At 37.6% G+C, this 24258-nt stretch overlaps 1 protein-coding gene across 1 annotated transcript in view; it reads right to left on the bottom strand.

Annotated features, from left to right (window-relative positions):
- The window catches only part of DOK6 (docking protein 6), a 357568-nt gene that overhangs the window by 206777 nt on the left and 126533 nt on the right, over window positions 1–24258 (bottom strand). The window contains exon 3 of the mRNA XM_042911130.1: window positions 15233–15347. Coding sequence (XP_042767064.1) covers window positions 15233–15347 — 115 coding nt within the window. The remainder of the gene's footprint in view (window positions 1–15232; window positions 15348–24258) is intronic.

Genomic DNA, 24258 nt, shown 5'->3' with positions numbered 1-24258 from the left:
TAACATTTTTAGTGACACACTACAGAAAAATGCTTTTGGCTGCAGACATTAAGAGGCAGCTTTGTGATACATTCTGTCCAAGAAATTATAGTTATCAAAACAAGTCCTGCAGATGTCAATGCGATGTGCTTCCATAACAGAAAGCTCGAATGCACAAGAGACAAAGGTTATCAGACTGTAGACTTAAATATAATTCTCTGGTCTCTATTTTCTCTCCTTATAGAGCTGGAGAAAGTCATAAAAATAAGGTGTGGGCTTATAAGCTAATAAGCTAATAAGAGGGTGCATGCCTGGAAAACACAATAAGCAGACAGGACTTATTTAAACAATTCAATGAGATTTCCTATGTGGGATATTCTCGGGTACTACATGTTTCGAGCATCTAAATCTGTTGAAACTGAAAGATTCAAAAGGGAAATTAACACAAAATCTGTTACTGCATTTTGAATATTTGTATGTCATAAAATTAGATTAATGTATTTCTTTGTAAAATGAAATCCTCCCAAGAAGCCAGCCCAGAAAGTAGAACAGGATGAGGTTTTAGTTACATTATTTTAAAGATACTTTAAGGTCACTTTCTCTCTTTCAAAATACACGGTCGGCAACAACCTCTATATTATGTGCGAGGCATCATCTTGTATTATTGAGGAATCAACTATTTCCCGTCAGGAAATTTTCCAAATAATTGAAGTTCACATCCTTCACTGAAACTATTTTCATACATTTCAACCTCAGACCAGCATCTCTTAGGTTTCCAGTTTACTCCGGTAACTATCTCAGTTCTAACATGTTTGAACTCCATCAAGACCACAAGTCCACTGTTGCTCCTACCCTGTTTTCAAACTCAGTCACCTCCCTGACGCCCTCAGTCCCCTCCGTATCTAGTTTAACTTCTACCGTCAACCACTGCAACTCTTGGGCACACAAGTCCATTTCCCTGACTCTCCCCCTTGCCTCCTCACATTGACCTGCCAAAGCAAGACAGGAAAATGCATACATTTTTTTTTAACATTTATTTATTTTTGAGAGACAGAGAGAGGCAGAGCAGGAGCAGGGGAGGGGGAGAGAGAGAGATACAGAATCTGAAGCAGGCTCCAGGCTCTGAGCTGTTTGTTAGCACAGAGCCTGATGCAGGGCTTGAACTCACAAACCGCGAGACCATGACCCGAGCTGAAGTCGGACACTCAACCGACTGAGCCACCCAGGCACCCCAAAATGCATACATTTCCAAACATTGTAGATAAAGAGAAAGAGAGAAAAGAGAACACCACACACCTACACAATATTACTAATGAGAAGAGACGTGTATACAAATAAAAGGAAATCAGAATAAGCCATATAGTAATGATAGTTAACACTGACAAGCACTTACTAAGATCCAGTCACCATGTTAGGTGATTAACCATTTTACTCCTTTCTAAAATTATCTGGAAGATGTCAAGGCCAAGGTTTATGGAAGGAAAGGCACTTTCTTCCAAACACATCACTAGAACATGGGGAGTCAGCATTTGAACCCAGGCACTTAAGGCCAGAGGCTGTGGACTTGCCTGGTCAGATACAAAGAAATCTGAAATTCAAAGGGAGAGTACTCCAGGAAAATCAAATTACCTGAATGCATTCAGGGAGATACATAAAGGCTGAGTGGCCATGAAGTTTATAAACAAAATATACCTCAAAAATGTACTAAGCTAAGATGGTTTCAAAAGCAACACGAACATAAGATTTCATTTGCTATTTAAGTTGCTTTAAAGCTTAAAAACAGAAACACTTAAAAACAAGACATTCTTTTTATGAGCACTGACAATATCCTGATGCCAAACTCTGTCTAGGAAAGTACAGGAAATTCACAGACCTGTTTCAAATGGTGAACATCCTATGTGCCACAGAACACTGAAATAAAAAGTTTATGAAGATAATGTTTCAATATGCCCAGCTGGGATTGACTCTTGAAATATAAAGATGAAGATATTAACTACTATTTGTCAAATCATTCATATGTTCCAAGCCTAGTTCTTTTGATATTAAATCTTTATTACAAACCCACGATGTCAAATTGCCATTGGCCGTCTCATTTCCCAAGGAGGGATCAGAGCATTGGGAGGATCTGAGCACAGATAGTCTGGCTCCAGAGTATGTTCTTGACCATGGCTTTGCAGGGAATATATTAATACAGTTCATCCTGTTAATCGTTTAAGGGAAAAGAGCCATGTAGTTATATTGATGGCTGCCAACCTTGAATGAATGGACATATTTTAAGAATATAACTTAGCTATCAGAAACACAGCAGAGTATAACCCCGTAATAGGATAAAATGAAAAACTGGGGCCATATTTCTCAAAGTAAATGTTTATAAATATAACAATGAGAAAAAATGGCAGTTTGCCAAAGAATATAGTGTAATTTATATAAATTTCAAGAGTATGTAAAATAATAAACCATGATTTCTAGAAATAAATATAAACACCATAAAAGTATAAATCACAAATGTTTAGTAAATGAAATATGCAAACCATTATAATAAAATTTGGGGGACTGTATAATCATAACAAAAGCACATATCACATATTTATACTGCATTTCATTCATTTATTTCTAAGTTGTTTGACACGCTCACAGGTGATTGTAATACTATTATTTATATTATCTATGTATGATATTTTAATAATACATAAAATAAGAAAATCAGTGCCTACTAACCAGACAACTGTTAGAGTACAAAGATATAAAAGGAACATTTTTCATCTCTGAGATTCCCTCACCAAGGCAAAGTCATTGATGTGAATTTTCGGTACTTTATGCTTTATCGCACTGATATATTTGTGTATGTATGTGCGTGTGTGTGTATATGTGTGTGTGTGTTTACATACATGTTCAAAATGTTGGGCTCACTTTCTGGCACACTTTGCAAACTGATCTGCATCTTTTCAAGTCAATGGACTCAAATTTACATCATCAGCTTTAATTGCTGTAAATTATCTTTTTTTTTTAAATCAATGACAAACTGGTGAACAGTTCATTATTTTTTCTATTTTATAAAAAGCGCTGCAGTGATTGTTTTTATACATAGATGTATCTATGTTCCAACTTTTACCCATGGTGCTTATGATGTTGGTCATCTTTGATGGTATGTCCCTGTTTCAAAGGTTGCACGTGGCAATCCAGAGAGGCACTCTGGCTCATTTTGATAAATTCCTGGGCTAGTGGTGCCACGATCATGACGGTGGTGTCATGGCAGGGAAATGGCAGCCAGGTCAGCCGTGGACTGACACAGGAGCTGAGCTCAGACCAGGAAGTCTTCTTAGTCATTTTCTTTGCTGGCATTTGCATGTTGTTTCCTTAATCACTTCTTAAGTGATTCCAGTTGTGTTTCCATAACTTGTGGAAGCCAAGGTACTTTCTCTTGCCCCCGCAGCCGCAACGGTGAAGATGCTCGCATATTCCATGTTCATTACAAGACGAACAAAGTCTCCCTGGTCCAACTGACTCCTCTGGAAAACTTTCTCTTTATTTTAGCTTTTTGTGGCACCTCCTGTGTCTTTCTTATAAGCTGAGCTGTGCATTTAAGTGTTACATTGGGGCACCGGGTGGCTCGGTCGGTTAGGTGTCCGATTTTGGTTCAGGTCATGATCTCACAGTTGGTGAGTTTGAGGCCCGTGTCAGGCTCTGCGCTGACAGCTCAGAGCCTGGAGCCTGCTTCAGATTCTGTGTGTCTCTCTGCCCCTCCCCTGCTTGTGTTCTCTCTCTCTCTCTCTCTCTCTCTCAAAAATAAGTATACATTGAAAACTAAATGTTATGTTTTATTTAGTACTTATTTCTAAGTATTTTCAATACATAAAGCCAGCCTTATTTTTCAGACAGAAAGCTTATATCCCTTTGATAATCAGAAAGAAAAAAAGAAATCTGAAGCTTAAAAAGAAAGAACTTTAATTTGCCCCATTTGTGTTCAAAACAAAGTCCAAACTCTCGAACTCTTCTCAGATATTTCTACTCTTCTTCCTCTGCTCCCAAACCTACTTAAAAACATGGCTGAATTTCATCATTTCTAATTTGCATTTATATACAGAATTCTTTTTTTCTCTCCACCTACTTGTTTTAACCCATTCAAAGCCTTTCACAAATGGCATATTTTTTTTTAAGCCCGATTTGAAAGAGCTGGGTGCTAGGACCGGACTGGCATCGTAAATGATCACAGACTTGTGGTTTAAAACAACAGAAATGTGTTTTCTCACAGTTGAGAGAGGCTGAGGAAGAACCTAGGACATGCTTGATCCCTGGTTTCTGCTCCTGTTAGCAATCCCGGCATTCCCCGCATTGCTTGGCCGTGGGTGCGTCTTTTGAATCTCTGCCTTTGTCTCCGCATGACCTGCTTCTGTGTTTCCTCTGTATCTCTGTAGCCAAATCTTACTCTCTTTTCTCTAATAAAAACACCTGTCATTTGGATGTAGCACCAACTCTAACTGAGTATGACCTCACCTTGACATGGTCATGTCTGCAAACACACTATCTCCAAGTAAAGTAACAAGAGCTGGAACCTGAACATATCTCTTTGGGGGACACAACTGAACCTATTACAAGCTCTTTTTATTATATCATCCTGTTTTTATGCTACCAGAGCATTTTGTATTAATACCTCTTCCTAGATGTTTATAGTAAATCTTTTACAAATGTATGGATATACAAGGGACAAGTTGGTAAAAATAAATTCAGTCTTGAGGTGTATTGCACTATTGAATATTAATCGTTTAAAACATTTTCTAGAAAGCTGAAACAAAAAAAAACTTACATATTTTTGTTAGTTTACTGAGTGGCCACTTTAAGAAACATACTCTGTTTTTAAGTCCTTATTCAACATTTCAAATTAAAAGGTTTTTTTTCCTACATAAAAATATTCAAACCGTTTTTCTGCTTCAAAGATTTCAAAAAGTCTGGCACCCAATTATAGATGGTTTGATTTCTTAGAAAAGAACAGTTCTGTATAACAGAGTAGCATATGGTACAATTTTAGAGTGACACATCAAAGGTAATATTCTTTATGTAAATCCTGAAAACAAAGCCAGACCACATTTTCTTAATGTACAGGAATAAGGAATGACAATGACACCTCCTTCTCTGACTCTTTTCCAGCTGACACTCTATGTTAATTGTTCATAAAACTTGAAAGGTATTTTGTCAATTCTTGCATAGACAGTAATTAGTTCTAGAAGTACTTTCCAGGGGCGCCTGGGTGGCTCAGGCGGTTAAACGTCCGACTCTTCATTTCAGCTCAGGTCATGATCTCATGGTCTGGGAGATCGAGCCCCGCGTCTGGCTCTGTGCTGACAGCATGCAACCTGCTCAGGATTCTCTCGCTCTCTCCCTCTCTCTGTCACTCAAAATAAATAAATTAACTTAAAAAAAATTAAAGTACTTCTGGAGCCTGACTGACTTCTGGGGAAATCTCCTGGGTTGGCTCATAGAAGGGAGTTAGCTAGCTCTTCACTGTGTGAAATGACGGGCAGAAAGCCACACTGAGGCAGCAGGCAGGAAGGGCAGCACGCGGGGCGCGAGAATGGAGTGACCATGAGACAGAGTGTGGGCACAGCAGACGGCCCGTGAGCTGTAGCTCCTTCCACTGCCCACAGAGTTCAAAGGTAGGCATCTAAAGGGTGACCGGTCAAACTGAAAAAGCAAACCATTGGAATCGGGGCAGAAAGAGGTACTCTAGGAATTTGTATTAGATTTTATTCTCCAGGCATCAGTTTCCAGAGTTTATCAGTCTTAACGAGCGAGTTAACCAGGATTCATCAGTATTGCACACATTACATTTAATGGCATACACTCCAATTAAATGTTAATTAGCTTATGCATTTTTCTTTCACAGTGAACCAATTCCTCTGTGTTTTCAGTGCCCTAAATCAGAGGACCTCTTTCAGGTTTGGTGTACTGGCCACATTCATCCTAGGACGAACTCACTTCAGGCATGATTTTGGTGGCTAGGCAGGGACTGCCCTCCACTGAATCTACAGACCATTTCACTCACCTGCATTACACATTAGTGCCTGGACAGTGCAGGGAATGAAGTCATAAAATGCTGGTCGGATCACTTCTGTCTCTGACTTGTTTATCACGCCAACGTTATAACACCATGCCCACATGTTACCGAATTAATTTAGCCTTTTTATGAGAGGGTGCAACTTAAGGTTTGGTATTTTTATTCAATGTGAGTCGACAAAGAACACTAAGAATTTAGTCCCATTACACTGTCAGTGCTACACAGCATTTCTCTCTCCCTAAAGAAATGACTTCAAAATCCCGACACATTTCAGATCACATAAGGCCACTAGATTCTGTTTTTTAATGATTTCTTCCAAATCTCTTAGCAGGATAGCTAAGGACCAGATGGTTATAAACCAGCCATTCTTTTCCACAGTGACTGAGTCAGCTAGAAATAGAAGTTGTTCCAAATTCATTCAAGTTGTCATTGGTATTGAACAATCAGTAAACAGAAATGTCTCCCATTATCCCCAAAGTAAATGGACTGATCATAAGATGTGCTGGGCTGACATCACTTGAAACTTAAAACTGAAGGATTATGTTTACCCACAGACCATGTAACTCTGAGCAGCAGCGGTTACTATTTTTCTAATACCACACCCAAATTTGACTTCTTAAATGCAATAAAATTGATTTTATCCTTTGTACTGGATATATACCAGCTGTTACTTTGAGTTCTATAAACTATGCTTTAACAATTTAAAGTCATATTTGACAATACAACTCAACAATTATCAAAACCTACTAGGTGTTTTCCTGGCTTACTTCTATTAAATTAGGTTTATTGCCACAAATGTGGAAAGTTGTACAACCAGCAGTGAGTACCTGAAGTAACAGAACCTTTATATGGGGGACCTTCCCCTCATTCATGAGCATAAGTTGAACCCTTCCAAAATTAAATAATCTACATGGTTCAAAGGATCTCTTAATTGGGAAATAGAAATGCTTTTTAAAAATAAAAAAAAATACTTTTGGTGAAATCATATACACACATTGTATTTATTACATTGTATTTATAATATTGGGCTATATTTGTAGTGAGTTCCATTCATCTAACTCCAAAAACGGTATCTTTGTCTAGCATGTAAAGCTCTAACACAAAGGCATAAGTTTATTTCTGTTTACAGGTTCTGTGCCACAGGTGAGAACCAACATAGGTTTTGTAATTGCATATATAACAAAAGTGCTAATCAAAGTAAAGACTTCGATGCATGCCTATCACCTTTCATTTTGATTTGAAGAATAATTTTTGACTGTATCCTTTTTGAACTTATTTGTGGTAAGAAGGATTATGTGAAGTGTGAGAAGCAGAAAACCACAGAGAATCCTCTGGATTAAAAATGCTTTGTTAGGGGCGCCTGGGTGGCTCAATCGGTTGAGCGTCCGACTTCGGCTCAGGCCATGACCTCATGGCTTGTCAGTGCTGACAGCTCAGAGCCTGGAGCCTGCTTCAGATTCTGAGTCTCCCTCTCTCTCTGCCCCTCCCCCACTCATAGTCTCTCTCTCTCTCTCTCTCTCTCTCTCTCTCAAAAACAAACATTAAAAAAAACAAAAGCTTTGTTAAAACAATCAACAATAATAATGTAAGACCCAAATGTATCTTACTGACTAATACAAACAGGTATGGGGAAAAGATGTTATTTTAGAAAATAAGATTCTCTTAGAAGTAAGGATATAGAATTTGGATAATATAATGTAGACAAACTGACATCCAGGTATTTTGGGTACAAAGTAATACTTATGCAAAATTTTTAAAAATTAATTATAAGTATATGGATATATGGGGACTTGGGATTTACTCAAATATTTTTCATTTTTAATATGGGGGAATTTATTCAATTCATGAATATTTCATTACATATTTTGGATGGAAGAAATTATAAAAATAACTTCATTATATTATGGATAAATTCAGTGCTTCAAATAATTATTTCGGAAATTAACCAGGTTGTTCAGATGCTAAATACAAGTCGCCTTAAATTAGTTGGAGATAAGTTTCCAGATTTCACATACGGGCATACCACGTTTTAGTATGTTTCGCTTTACTAGCACTTTACGCGCTAAGCTGATGTCAAGGTGTTTACAAATGGAAGGTTCATGGCAACCCTACATCATAAAGTCTACTGACATCATCTTCCCAACAGCATTTGCTCATTTTGTGTCACATTTTGGTAATTCTGGCAACATTTCCCACTTTTTTGTGATACTGTATGTGTTATGGTAACTGTGATCAGTGATCTTTGATGATATTATTGTCATTGTTTTGGAATGGCGCAAACTGTGCCCATACCAGATGGCGAAATTAACTAACAAATGCTGCGTGTGTTTCTGACTGTTCCACTGTCCCCATCTCTCTCCTTCTCCTCAGGCCTCCTCATTCCCTGAGACACAACAATACTGAAATTAGGCCTATTAATACACCTAGAATGGCCCCTCAGTGTTCAACTGAAAGCAGGAGTCACACATCTCTCATTTTAAATCAAAAGCTAGAAATGATTAAGCTTAGTGAGGAAAGTATATCAAAAGCTGAGACAGGCAGAAGTTGTGACATTAGCCATGTTGTCAATGCAAAGGAGAAGTTCTTGAGAGAAATTAAAAGTGCTACTCTTGTGAAGCCAGGACTAATAAAATGTAACAGTCTTCTTGCTGATACAAAGAGAGTAGTGGCGGTCAAACCAAACAGAAGATCAAACCAGCCATGACATTCCCTTCACCCAAAGCCAAATCCAGAGCAACGCCCAACCTCTCTTCAGTTGTTTGCAGAGAGGTGAGGAAGCTGCAGAAGAAGTTTGAAGCTAGCAGAGGTTGGCACGTAAGATTTAAAGGGAAGAAGCCATCTCTGTTATATAAAAATACAGGGTGAAACAGAAAGAGCTGATGTAGAGGCTACAGCAAGTTATTTAGGAAACTGAGTTAAGATATTTCATGAAAGTGGTGGCATGAAACAACAGGTTTTCAGTATAGATGGAAACAGCCTTCCGTTGGAAGAAGACGGCATCTAGGATTTTCATAGCTAGAGAGGAAAAGTCAATGTTTGGCTTCAAAGCTTCAAGGGACGGGCTGACTTGTTAGGAACTAATGCAGGTGAGGACTTTATGTTGAAGCCAGTGCTCACCTACCATTCTGAAAATCCTAGGAACTTAAGAATTATGCTAAATCTACTCTGCCCGTGCTCCGTAAATGGAATACCAAAGCCTGGATGATGGCACCTCTGTTTACAACATAGCTTCCTGAATACTTTAAGCCCACGGTTGAGACATGCTGCTCAGAAAATAAGGTTTCTTTCAAAATATGACTGCTTGTTGACCATGCATCTGGTCACTCAAGAGCTGTGACCAAGATGTACAGCAAGAGGAATGCTGTTTTCATGCCTGCTAACACAACATCCATTCTACAGCTGATGGATCAAGGAGTAATTTCGGCTACAGCTGCCACCGATAGCTATTACTCTGATGGATCTGGGCAAAGTCAACTGCACACCTCTGGAAAGCATCCACCATTCTAGATGCCAGTGAGAACATTCGTGATTCGTGGGAAGAGGCCAAAGTATGAACACCAACAGGACTTTGGAAGAAGTTGACTCCAGCCCGTGTGGATGACCTTGAGGAGTTCAAGACGTCAGTGAAGGAAATGACTACCCATGTGGTGGACACAGCAAGAAAACTAGAATCAGAAGTGGAGCCTGAAGATGTGACTGGATTGCTACAATCTCATGGTAAAATTTCAATGGATGAGGAGTGACTGCGTATGTGTGACCAAGGAAAATGGTTTATTGATATGGAATCTGCTCCTGCTGAAGATGCTGTAAAGATTGTTGAAATGACATCAAAGATTGAGAATATTCCCCATAAACTTAGCTGATAAAGCAGACGCAGGTGTTGAGAGGACTGGCTCCAACTTTGAAAGAAGTTCTACTGTGGGTGACCTGCTATCAAACAGCATTGCTTGCTACAGAGAAATTGTTCATGAAAGGAAGAGTCGGTCGATGTGGCAAACTTCATTGTCTTATTTTAAGAAACTGCCACAGTCACCCCAACCTTCATCAACTACCACCCTGATCCGTCGACACTGAGGCTAGACGCTCCCTCAGCAAAAAGTTTACTATACTTGCTGAAAGCTCAGATGATGGTCAGCATTTTTTGGCAAAGAAGTCTTTTTAAATTAAGGTATGTGCGATTTTTTTTTAATGTGAAAGGTTGCATTTTATTTGAGTATGTTGAAGGTATGTGCATTTTTTTAGCCATAATGCTATTGCACACTTAATAGACTACAGTTTTAGTATAAACATAGCTTTTATATGCCCTGGGAAACTAAAAAATTCATTTGACTCACTTTATTGCAACATTCACTTTATTGTGGTGGTCTGGGACCAAACCCACAATATCCCTTAGGTATTCCTATACTGGCATAGTTGAGCTCTTTTCCCTTCTTTCTCTTTTCCTTAATGACGATAAGCAGAATCTCTTAGCCAGATACTGGGTTTCCAACATCTAAGCCATCTGCTCCTTCATTTAGCAGGCATTGACTTGAGAGTGAACATGTCCCAAAAAAAAAACAAGGATCAAGGGGTCTCTTCAAGTAATAGGCAAGCTCCAGAAATTCTTATTTGCGTTCCACAACATTCTACTCATAAGAGTTATTGCAGCAGGTCTGGTGGGCCATGGCAATTCACACACACAAACACACACACACAGCACAATGATCACTTACTCCCTCTCACGCTATCACAAACACACAACGATCTGTCATCTGGTAACTTAAACAATTTTCCCCATGGGGCTGCCAAATTAGTTTCAAAAAGTTGTTTTGAAAAAAAAATATCTCTTGGGAAAAGCTGAATGATAAATATATCGTTATCACAAAACTTACATACAAATTTTGCTCATTTATTACTTCATTAATGCAACACATTTGTATTAGCACCGTGATGCTGGTGAGTCTAAGGTGAGAAGGAAAACATGGTCATGTCCTCATTGAGCTTAAATATGATGGAGAGATTGTGAACAGGGTAAGTGAAGGCCAAGGTCAGGGTGCTGTGGATGTGGAAAGCATAGGCACTGATGTGAAGGGCATGAGACACCAGTGCCAAAATGAAAGCACACGTGGAAACGTCCAGGAGAAACGGTGCGCAGGGGGCATCGCAGCCTGGGGAGGGGCTCACGCAAGGAGTCCCTGTCAGAAGGAACAACACACACATGTGTCCCCTTGTCCATGTTTCTTTGTGTTCACAAAACATACAGAAGCTACATAGGCACATATTTAGGATTATTTTTGTTGTTTGTCATTACTGTTGTCAGTTACTTTTTACCGTATTAGAATATACCAAACATTTTTTTTCCCCTCCAAGTCCCCCCTAGCCTGTCATTAACTTAAAAATATATCACAGATGACCTTAAGGATAGTATAGAGATATTTTCTACTGCAAAGATTTTTGAGATAAGTACAGTAGTAATAAAAATATTATAGAAAGATTCTGTGTAAACTTTGCCCACTTTCCCCCAATGGTAATATTTTGCAAAATTATAGTATAATATCGCAGCCAAGATAATGACATTGATTGTGCACTGATCTTATTCAGATTTCCCCAGTTCTACTTGTACTTACTTGTGTGTGTGTAAGTTCTGTACATAATTTGCCACCTGTGTGGGTGTGTTTATGCACCATTATAATCAGGATAACTGCTCAGTGCCAACGCAAGTTCATGTTACTTTTACGACCCTTCATCCCCTTGGGCCCCCACACCTCTGATCCCATTCTTAACCTCTGACAAGGACTCTGTTCTCCATTTCTAAAATTTGCCATTTCACAGATGTTACACAAATGGATTCACAAAATATGTAATCTTTTCGGATGGACGTTCTTTCGCTTGGTTGGCATAATTCACTCAAGACTCATCCAGGTTGCTGCATTTATCAATAGTGTGTTCCTTTTTGTTGCTGAGGGGTGTTTCATGGTGTGAATGCACCACAGTTTGTTAAAAGACTTCTGGCTTCTTTCCGGCTTTTGGCTATTGTGAGCAATGCTATTATGAATATTTTTTGTATGTGTATATGTATGTGCATGAACATAAATTTCCATTTTTTTCCCAAGATAAATGTCCAAGAAGGCAATTGCTGCATTGTGGAATCATTACATGGTTAATTTTATAAGAAGCTGCTCGCCATTTTCCGAAGTGGCTTTACCATTTTATAATCCTGCCAACAATGTATGAGGGATCTAGTTTTTCTGCATCCTCACAAACATTTGGTGGTGTTACTTTTAAAAAAAAAAAAAAAAAACAAACTTTTAGCCACTCTGACAGGGGCATAGTGATAGCTTATTGTGGTTTTATGGTTTTTGTTTTTTTCTCACTGTAGTTTTAATTTGCATTTCCCTAGTGACTAACTTACTTTAAACACTGGATGCATGCATTCACACCTTCACATGTTCATTTCATATAAATGGGATAGTTCTATGCTGGGTATTTTCTTCTTTTCCCTTTTTTGCTTGCGTTTTTCCCCATCTTCCTTTTCCAACCACTTCATTACTATCTCCTCTCACCCCAGGTAACACGTGTTAAAACACACACTATCTCTCTCATTGTTTCTTTTACAAATGCCATTATTCAGTACACACTTCTCTGATGACGTGTTTTGCTTGAGGTACTAAAATTCATACAAGTGTCTTCAAGTTAATTGGCTTACTTAGAATTCTTCCTAGTGATTGCATAATATCTTGTGATGAGGGTATACCGCAATTCGTTCAAGTATTTTCTTGATAGCCATTCATTTGTTTCTGATTTTGTTGTAATTACACATAATTTGCTTAAACCTATGACCTCACGTACTGGTGCATATATTCATACAGGATATGTTCCCAAAGAGGCTCACTGAGTCAAAGGTATGCATATTATTTAATAGCAGTTGTTGGTTTTCTCGAAAGAAAAAATCGAGGCAATTCACATTCTCAGTAGCCATCATGAGAATATACTTTTACATGCATTCACATTAGAAATAAATCTGAGAGCTCCTTTTCATTTTGGTTTCAACCATATTGTTATTTTGATTTTTCACATCTGTGACTGCTTTACCGTTGGGCTCTTTTTTTCCCCAAATAATTTTGCCATTTTATCAACAGACATGGACTACTGATCTTAATTAACATTGATCTAAAAAATAAAATCTGCTAGAAAAGATACTCAAATTCCCTGTTTATGTGTTTCAAGCAGTTTCTTTGTTTTCCACTGTCATGTGCCATGAAGTTAAGAAAATTTAATAAACTTGTGCCAAAGTTTCTTAAATACTTTCACTACCAGCAAGTGAAAGCCGTCAAGCAGACCGCTCTATCTACATACAAAAAAGTGATTTAAAAAACAAATAATTCAAATAAGTCATAATTTAAACTAGTTGAAAACTCCGTGCTAGGAATCCAAATAAAACCACTGTTTTAGTTTTACACTTGGATCTATCTTCAGCCTCGATGTCTGCAAATTCTTCTCCTGGATATTAAGGCCATTTCGTTCTAACGAAGGACCCTGCATTTGTCAAAACTCTTACATGAGCCATGAAACCACCACTGTCACAAAGAAAATACAAATAAAAATAATCTTAAAAAGCTTCCAGTGTCAGACTTGTGGGTTATGACTCTTGAGTCCGAATTTCAGAAACATAATTCGATATCATTCTTCACTGAAATAACAGACTTCAGCGTTGCCTAAGTATACACACAACATGGCCCAGTATAATTTCAAAAATGTAAAGCAGCACAAACATACAAACAATAGTGAAAATTATCTTTTATCTTTTCTGGAAAACCAATTTTCTGGTTGTTAGTTTCAATAGGAGACAAGAGCTAAGAGCTCAGAGAATAGTGAACCAGTTAGACAGGGAACATGAAGGCACACACACTTTTAGATGTGAATAACGGCAAGGTTGGGACAGGTTCTGTTATAAAATGGAATTGATATCACCAGTTACCAGACTTCTATGCAATGCCAAAAGTCAATTTTAAATGATGAAATGAGTCCAGATGACGGGCGGAGAGAAGGACGGCAAAAGGGATTAAAAGCATCCAAGGAGAGAGAAACACTTTGATAAACCCCAATTCACTTCAGCAAAACTGAGAGAAGCGTAGGTGAGGAGGTGTGAACCATTTTATTCGGACAAGGCGAATAAAGAATAAGAGAACCTGGTATGAATGACACCTAGAAACTTCATAAATCCAGAAGCTTTATTTCCTTTTCAAAAAACAGTAAGGCTTCTACTAAAGACCTAACTATTACTTTAAATTCACGTCTTTTGAACCCTTACTGTCTTTTGCTTCCATCCACTGTAAAAGGAATGCACTCCTCCACTGAGCAAAATCTTTAAAAAGCTGTAATAAGCCAACTAATACGTTACTTAGCACAGGGATTTCTTTTTTTTTTTTTTTTTTTTTTTTCTTTCTTTTTTATTTATTTTTGGGACAGAGAGAGACAGAGCATGAACGGGGGAGGGGCAGAGAGAGAGGGAGACACAGAATCGGAAACAGGCTCCAGGCTCCGAGCCATCAGCCCAGAGCCTGATGCGGGGCTCGAACTCACGGACCGCGAGATCGTGATCTGGCTGAAGTCGGCCGCTTAACCGACTGCGCCACCCAGGCGCCCCAGCACAGGGATTTCAAAATGAAAAATACTGCAAGTTCGAACTATAAACTGCCTTGTGTCTCAATGATGTCAGAGTGCTTTATGAGCTGGGATGCTAAAATTCAATCTGAAATGTATTCCCCTGTAGTACTGAGAAGCCATGAAAGCAACCAATTGCTCAAAGTTCTGTTCTGGAATGTCTGGGGACTTCGGCTGTGCTCTGCCACACTTTCGTGGCAGCGCAATTATTTTCCCACCGAGTGCCTACAGCCGCACCCGGCAAGAACCAGAGTACGAGTCGCAAGCTTGCCCTGACAACGGCTCCCAGGCACCGTTTACTTAATTCTTCAAGCTCGCATGGAAACCTCCAGAGTCCTCTGACCACCTGGGAGCAAAATCCAGACACAGACAGATGACAAACAAGCACCCAAAACATCTGTAGAAATCAATATGTTGAGCTTCCTCCTAAAGTCTTCTACAGCCCAGTCTTACCACAATACGCCTTCCTAGTCAGTGGTGTAACTTCATCCATCTGGGCCATCGTCTCGGGCGCAGTTCAATTTCCACAAACTGTAGACAGAGGCTGCAATTGCTTACCTGACTCACAGGCAAATGTCTTTGACGTTTCATCATGAAAGATAATTGCTACTGCATGCTTCTTTGTCTCTCGAGGCAGTCTGGTTATATTTTTGATGTTGTGCAGTTCAGTTACCTTGAAAGAAAAATATTTTTCACTTAGTGTACAATGGAGGCTGTATACCAGAGTGCTGAAACAGAATAATCCGTTATTACTCTCTTAAACCAATCTCCACTGAATATTTGTACTCATTTCCAAAGAACTGTAGCCAAAAACAATACAGAATGAAAAAAACAAAACAAAACAAAAGATGGCTTCTCTTCTGCCCTCAGTTTTGATCTTTGCTGAATTTCATAACTCCGTGAAAGCAAGGACTCTGTCTTCTTATGAAAATTGTATCTTCTGCCAACAATAGCTGGTGTGGCATATAGAAGATTCTCAGTAAATTTCTGTTAAACACTGATTGGATTTAATAACTCACCCCTCTTCTAACTCTCAACCATGGTGCAAGTTCCTGGTAAGACCATAGTGACGATGCAAATGACACCCGTCAACTGGTAGAAAAAGTGGCTTGAAAATTTGAGGTCCTTAAATATAAGCAATGGACTCGCTTCCCTGAAAAATGCACCTGGTGTTCATAACTTCATGTACCCACTGCTCCCTCACCACATTCTCTCATTAAGGCCCACCCACGATTCATGCACCCAAGTTAGCAATTCCTTATTCATTTGGCAATGAGTAAACATTAAACACACTTATTTACTCTGGCTCCAAACTTTTTATGGAGCACAAGGTCTTCTGCTACAACTTGTGCACCTTTTATTTTTCTCCACAGTCCACAGAAATGGGAAATGTCTATTCTCCCAATTGCTCTGCAGACACATGGCAATAAGACTGTTGTATGAGGTAAATTTTTTAATTTGCTTCTCAGCATGCTGCATGTTGTTACTTCTTCTAACACAAAGGTCTGACAGGTTTGTTCTCATTTTCACTTAGTTCAAATATTGAAAAATTTCCCTCGAGGTTCCTTATTTGACCCATGTATCGATTAGAAGTGTGTCGTTTAACTCCATACATCTTAGGATTCTCCAGCTATCTTGCCATTATCGATTTTTAGTTTATTGATTGATTGATCGATTTTTTGATTTTTAGTTTAACTCCACTGTGATCTGAAAGCAGATATTGTACAATTTCTATTCTTTTAAATTTGTTCAGGTCCGATTGGTGGCCCTGAATGTGGTGTCCTTTGGTGAATGTCCTGTGAGAGCTGGGAAGAATGTGTTCTGCTGTTTGATGATACTGTCTGTAGATGTCTATTATATCTAGTCGACTGATGGTGCTGTTGAGTTTAACTCTGTCCTTACTGAATTTCTGCCTGCTGGATCTGTCCATTTGTGATGGAGGGATATTGAAGACTCCAACTATGATAGTCGATGCATCTATTTCTCTTTGTAGTTCTATCAACTTTTGCCTCTGTTGTTAGGTGCACCCGCATTAAAGATCTTTATGTCTTCTTGTAGGATTGACCAATTTACAATATGTAATGACCTTCTTTATTCCTGATAACTTTCCTTTTGAAGTCTTCTTTGTCTGAAATTAAAAAACTACCTCCCCTTTTCAAATTAATGTTAGCACGGTATATTTTAACGAAATTTTTAATTATATTTTTTAATAATGTTAGCCTGCTATATTTTTCTATACTCATTTACTGTTAATCTATGTGTGTCTTTATATTTAAGGTGGGTTCCTTTTTGAAAACATGTTGTTAGATCTTGTTTTTGGATCCACTCTGACAATCTCTGTCTTTTAATTGGTGCATTTAGGGGCGCCTGGGTGGCTCAGCTGGTTGAGCATGTGACTCTTGATTTTGGCTCAGGTCATGATCCCAGGGTCATGGGATCGAGCCCCACATCAGGTTCCATGCTGAGCGTGATGCCTGCTGGAGAGTCTTTCTCTCTCTGCCCCTTTCCCCCTGCTTGCATGTGCTTGCTCTTTTTCAAATAAATAAGTAAGTAAGTAAATAAATAAATAAATAAATGAAATAAAATTGGTGCATTTAGACTGTTGGTGTTTAAAGTGCTCATTGATGTAGTTGTACCATCTACCATATTTGCTGCTGCTTTCTCTTTGTTGCCCTCGTTCTTTTTTCCTATTTTTGTCTTGTACTCTTTTTCTGCATTTTATTATTTTAATTGTGCATTTTATATGTTCCATTTTTTCTCCGTTCTTATAATTTTGTCTTCATAGCCAGACATGTGTGTTGGGTAAAAAAAAGTAGGCCGTGGCTGGCCTGGTGGTGAGGTGGGGGGGGGGGGGTGGGGTGGGGCAAGCATTCGCTAGTTCTAGGGTAAGGTCTCAGTTTTTTTTTTTTTTTTTTTTTAAGGTCTCGGTTTTGGACTTAACAGGTGGACTTCACAAGTGGGTCTCAGTCCTTCCCGCCTTAGGTGGGAAGGGATGGCTGGAGTGGACAGGAGCTGGGTATTGCCCTTGTCTTTGAGAAGGGTCCCAGCTTTGACTTGCTTGATCCATGTTCAGTGCTTGTTTTTTTAATCACACATGCTTTAATCGCAAATGCAGGATGTTGCTGAAAAGATTTAATTCCATCCATGACTCGCAACTCATCCTAGAAGCACTAGCCTAGCAATCACCAGCTAGTGTCTGAGGTGGAGAAAAACGTACAGATATATTTCACGTATTTTTAAATTTTTAGTCCTCCAATTTTGAAGATGCTACCTTTGATGCTGATGAGGACATGCTAGCAACAAAATAATTAAAAGCATCAATTCAAGACCAAAAATTGTACCCATGCCATGGAGACTAATGTCTGTGAAATCAAACTGTGAGGAAAGCCTGGTTATTTGCCATGTTCCCTTCTAAAATCTGTAGTGACCTAGACTCAGCCTCATAAAATAACAAACCCATTTCTCAGGGTTGCTGTGTAGGCTGTCCAGGGGAGCCTTTTTATTCTCTGTCCCAATGATTTTACAGTTCTGTCACACTGCTGAAAAGTTCATTTTAAGGCATCTTTTTTAGATGTTTGTTTTTCTATTTGTAATTATTCTCATTAACATTAACATGCAAAACTGGGGCGCCTGGGTGGCTCGGTCGGTTAAGCGTCTGACTTCGGCTCAGGTCATGATCTCACAGTCTGTGAGTTCGAGCCCCGCGTTGGGCTCTGTGCTGGGAGCCTGGAGCCTGCTTCGGATTCTGTGTCTCCCTCTCTCCCTGCCCCTTCCCCACTCATGCTCTGTTTCTCTCTGTCTCTCTCTCTCTCAAAAAAATAAATAAACATTGAGAAAATAAAAAAAAAATTAACATGCAAAATTAAAATCGGTAAAATAAGTGATTTTAAGCAAAATAACTGAAAAAAGATTTGCTTCATATACATGCACACACACAAATATACATATACTATGTATGTTTTTTTATATCTACTTATATATCTATGTATCTGAAAATACTCATTTCCTCTTCCAAGAAAGAGAAATTAGACACCAATATCTCACAGTTTCAGAGGATCAATACCTTGGGGAGAAGAGTAAAAATGCTTTTATTAGAACAATGACTCACATATTATATTTAAAGTACCTTAAAGCATATTCTCAAGTAAAGTTAAATTCTTGGATTTTTAAATGATTTGTTAAGTGACTCAAATTTTAACTTGATTTTTATCCTAACTTAGCAAATTGAAGTTATGTTTGAAAAAGATTATTTTCAAGTGCTATTAATTTTAAGTAAACAAAGGATCTTACCCAAATTAAGTAGAATCTAAAAGCAATGAAGATTATGTGTTGTGCAAAAATTCATGCAATTTCTGACAGGTGAACTTAAAAGTTATATGCTGCTATATAAGCTATATCATGTGTAATATCTGGTTGTACAAAACAGTATCATACAAGCATTTACTATTCTGCTCAAGGGTCATCCCCAAATATTTTCCTCACAAATATAAAAGAATATTAGAACAGACATCCTGAGTTCCATCTTTTTTGTCCTCTCATAGCAAAAATCAACAAAACCAATTAATGGATAGCTTAGCAAAATGCAGCCAGCACTGGGGATTCTCCAACTTCTGTGCCTTAGGCAATCTGACAGATGATGTAGGGTGAACACTGTGTTTGCTCTTCTGTAAAATTTACATTTAGAAATTTAGAAATGTAGACAACCTCCTTAAGCAGACATTGCTACGGAGGTTTCCAGAATAGTGCAAGGCTCTTTGTTGCTGACCAAGAGTGTGATGCCATGCATTTCAGCATGTGCTCTAAGACATTAAAGACAGGCCAGGAGAGCAAAATATTCATGAAGGGGATAAAATTCTGCTTCTCAGGTTGTCTTGGTTAGGAAATGCAAGTATACTAAATTATAAAATGTTATAAAATCGTACCAGAAGGCTTTCTAAGAAGTTTTCGTATCTCCAGAATTGTTCCTTTAAAATTTTTTAAAAAAAATGTTTATTTATTCTTGAGAGAGAGAGACAGAGAGACAGAGCACGAGCAGGGGAGGGGCAGAGAGAAAGAGACACAGAATCCAGAGCAGGCTCCAAGCTCTGATCTGTCAGCACAGAGCCCAGTGGGGGGCTTGAACTCACGAACTTGGAGATCATGACCTGAGCCAAAGCCAGACGATTAACCAGCTGAGCCACCCAGGCACCCCCAGAACTGTTCCTTTTTAATAAAAATACATCTTAAAAAATATTTTTGAATCATAACAATTCAGGTCAAGATCTAATATACCTGAATCCCCTATCTTTACATCTCCCTCTTGGTACTGTATGGATTTACCATTCAGTGGGAACTTGGTATTTTCTGAGATAAAAACTACTTTTAAAATAATATTCTTTAATTTTTAAAAATAAAAATGTTTTTATTAGTCTAAAACCTGTCAATGTGACATAAAAATAATCAACACATTAAAATTGTGAAATTCTAGAGCATTTCAATACTATACATCAATAAATTATTGCATCATTTAACAATATATATTTCTAAATACTGTTTATTCACATGGCTATAGAAGTACAAAATACAATTAAAGTTTAATAAAAGAGTTAATTACTTCAAATAAATATGAAATTAGCAGAATTTAACGGAAGAAAAGTTACTTCAAAAGGATTCAGGCAGTTCAGGTCTAAGTCCATAAATGACATGGTCAACAATTTAAAGGTGTTATTAAGTGATACAATTAAAACCCAAATATAAACATACGTAAGTGGTGACTTTGCTAATCGGAGCTATTTCATTTTCATGTCAAGGAGTAATCCCTAAGGAATTCACAGTGATTGAGTCAGAAGGTTCAAAGATGAAACACATAACTTTTTTCTGTAGGAAAAAATTATTTTTAATTTTCTGTAGAAAAAAAATTACACTTAATTTCTGTAGGAAAAAATTTATATTTTGAGTTGATTTTTGTGTATGGTGTAGAAAAGAATTCAATTTCATTTCTTTGCATGTGGATATCCAGTTTTCCTAGCATTTATTAAAGACACTGTCCTTTCCCCTTTGTGTGTTCTTGGCATTCTTCTCGAAACATAGTTGACCAGGTACCCATTATTATATACATATATATACACACACATATATGTGCGAGTATATGTATTTCTGGGCTCTCTCTGTTTTGTTCTATTGGTCTATGTGTCTGCTTCTATGCCATTACCACACTGTTGTAATTACTAAGCTTTTAATTACCATATTTTCTAATATAATTGGAAATAAATAAATACAATCTCTAAAGTTTTGTTCCTTCTCAAGACCACTTTGGCTATTCAGGGTTTTTGTGGTTCCATATAAATTTTAGAATTTTTTTTTTTCTGTTTCTGTGAAGAATGTCTTTGAAATTTTGATAGGGATTGTATTGAATCCATATATCACTATGGATAGTATGAGCATTTTAACAATATGAATTCTTCCAACCCACGAACACAGGATATTTCCATTTGTGTCTTTTCAATTTCTTTTGTCAATGTTTTATACCTTTTAGCAACAGATCTTTCACCTATTCAGTTAAACTTATTCCCAAGTGTTTTATTCTTTTCCATGGTATTTTAAATGGGATTGTTTTCTTGATTTCCTTTCTGGAGAGATCACTGTTGCTATAAAGAAATGCAACTGATTTTTTAATGTAGATTTTGTACTCTGCAGCTTAATTTATTAGTTCTTTTTTTTTTTTAAATTTTTTAACGTTTTTTATTTTTGAGAGACAAGGGTGCCAGCAAGGGAGGGACAGAGAGAGAGGGAGACACAGAATACAAAGCAGGCTCCAGTCTCTGAGCTGTCAGCACAGAGCCTGACGCGGCGCTCGAACTTATACTCTGTAATATCATGACCTGAGCAGAAGTCAGACGCTTAACCAACTGAGCCACCCAGGCACCCCAATTCATTTATTAGCTCTAATAGGGTTTTACTTTTTTTAAGAAAAGAGTCTTTATGATTTTATACATATAAGATCATGTCATCTGCAAACAGAAATAATTTCACTCCTTTCTTTCTGATTTTGATGCTTTTTATTCCGTTTCTTGCCTAATTGCTCATTCTAGTACTTAGTAGCATGTTGAATAGAAGTGGGCATCCCAACCTTGTACTGGATCTTAGAGTAAAAGCTTTCAGTTTTCCCCCACTGATTATGATGTTAGCTGTGAGCTTTTCATAAACATCTTTATTGTGTTAAAGAAATTTCCTTCTATACATATTTAATTGAGAGGTTTTTTTTTAAATCGTGATTGGACGTTACACTTTGTCAAAGGTTTTTTCTGCATCTATTGAGATGATTATGTTTTTGATCTTTCACTCTGTTAATGTGAGGTATCACACTGCTTGATTTGCATATATTAAACCAAATTTGTATCTTAGGGATAAATCCCACTAGGACATAGTGTGTAGTCTTTTTGATGTGTTGTTGAATTTGGTTTGCTAGTATTTTATTGAGGAGTTTTACATCTATGTTCATCAGAGAGATCAGCCTGTATCTTCTTTCCTTGTGATGTCTTTGTCTGGCTTCGGTATCATGGTGATGTTGGGCTTATAACGTGAGTTTGGAAGTATTATTTTTAATTCTATTTATTTGTTAATTTGAGTATAGTTGACGCACAACGTTACATTAGTTTCAGGTATTCAACATGGTGATTCAACAACTTTATACACTATGCTGTGCTCACTAGAAGTAGAACTACCATTTGTGAGCATGAAATGCTATTACAATACAATGGCTTCTATTCCCTACACCGTACCTTTATTCCTGTGAATGGGCATTCATTCCAAGCAGGAAGTCTGTATCTCCCACTCCCCTTCACCCATTTTTCCCATCTTCACACTCATCTCCCCTCTGGCAACCACCAATTTGTTCTCTGTATTAATATGTCTGATTCGACTTTTTGTTTGATTGTTTATTCATTTGTTTTATTTTTTAGATTCCACATATAAGTGAAATCATATGGTCCTCGCAAAAAAAGCTTCTGCACACCAAAGGTAACAATCAACAAAATGAAAAGGCAATCTACAGATTGAGAGAAAATATTTGCAAACCATGTATCATGCAAATCACGATAAGAGATTATTATCCAAAATGTACAAGGGACTCATGTAACTCAATAGCAAAACAACCCCCCAAACAATCTAATTAAAACATGTGTAAAGGATCAAGGTGAAAGAAGCATATATAATGAGATTACTCTGAATTTTAAAGTATCTTTTATAGGTTTGCTGTCATGACAATTGAGATTAGATACCTGTCTATATTTAAGTGCTCAATTTCTTTCTATAAACCTAACTACATTTTGAAAAGTGAAAAAAGTTAACATTTAGACTTTTAAAAAGTAGGTCAAAATGAATTAGAAAATAAATTGCACTCTCCTTTTTTATTAATTTACTAATACTTCTTTTAATCCTGGTATTTTACTAATTTTCTATGGTTGTTTTAATTAAGTCAAAGATTTTATTTTTGAGAATAAAATGGTACATTTTAGGAACTGGTTTAATAAAATGTCACTTTATTAAAATAGGGAATATTGATCTTTCTAGTAAGAAAAGAAGATGGGGATTTTACTATTTTTTAAAAATTATTACATTGGGGCGCCTGGGTGGCGCAGTCGGTTAAGCGTCCGACTTCAGCCGGGTCATGATCTCGCGGTCCGTGAGTTCGAGCCCCGCGTCAGGCTCTGGGCTGATGGCTCAGAGCCTGGAGCCTGTTTCCGATTCTGGGTCTCCCTCTCTCTCTGCCCCTCCCCCGTTCATGCTCTGTCTCTCTCTGTCCCAAAAATAAATAAAAACCGTTGAAGAAAAAAAAAAAATTAAAAAAAAAAAAAAAATTATTACAATTAATAAATACCAATCTTTCCATGCTTAAATCCTCAGCTTTCATCATAAGAATTTAAATACTGGTGTCACCCTATACATTGTATGCTCCAATACCTGGGTGACAATATTTGCGTAGGAATTTTACAATGGTTTCTTTCTAGTAAAATTTACATCAATTTTCCAGTAGCTATTTTCTTTGTATTTGTCTCCTGTCACTGAAAACCATGAATGCATAACACTAAAAAAATCAATGTAATTCTTTTTCTAAGCTCTTCATGTCTCTGTGCTCTGATATTATGTGCTGTGATAGAGTCCTCCAATGTTTATTATTTGACCACCCCAGCATGTATCTAATCAGTAATTGCAAGCTTAGTTTATGTCTTTGAAACATTTAAGGTCTCTCAAATATTAAACCACCTTATGAAATGCATCATTTAGAAAAGAGTGATTATAGATAAAATTATACTAGAACTGGAATTTTCTATAATAGTCACGACTGGTTGTGTACACAGCATCTGATTCCAGCTCCTTCATTCTTACCAGAACCTAATTTTGTTCAGCTAGCTACCCCTGCATTCTACAGCTCAAGTGCCCTGGTGGGGGTCTCTCACCTCAAGTATCATGGTAGAACTTGGCACTCTTGGGCTGATGGTCTATTTGCTCATGATTGGTTTAGGAAAGAGGCTGTAACCTAAGTATGACAAATAAGATGTGAACAAAAGTTTTCTGGTTGCTTCTGATTAATGTTTTCTGATACA

Source organism: Panthera leo, chromosome D3, assembly GCF_018350215.1.
Source record: "Panthera leo isolate Ple1 chromosome D3, P.leo_Ple1_pat1.1, whole genome shotgun sequence".
NCBI lineage: Eukaryota > Metazoa > Chordata > Mammalia > Carnivora > Felidae > Panthera > Panthera leo.
Note: the sequence above shows the minus strand (reverse complement) of the source record. Positions and strands in the feature narration are given on the sequence as shown.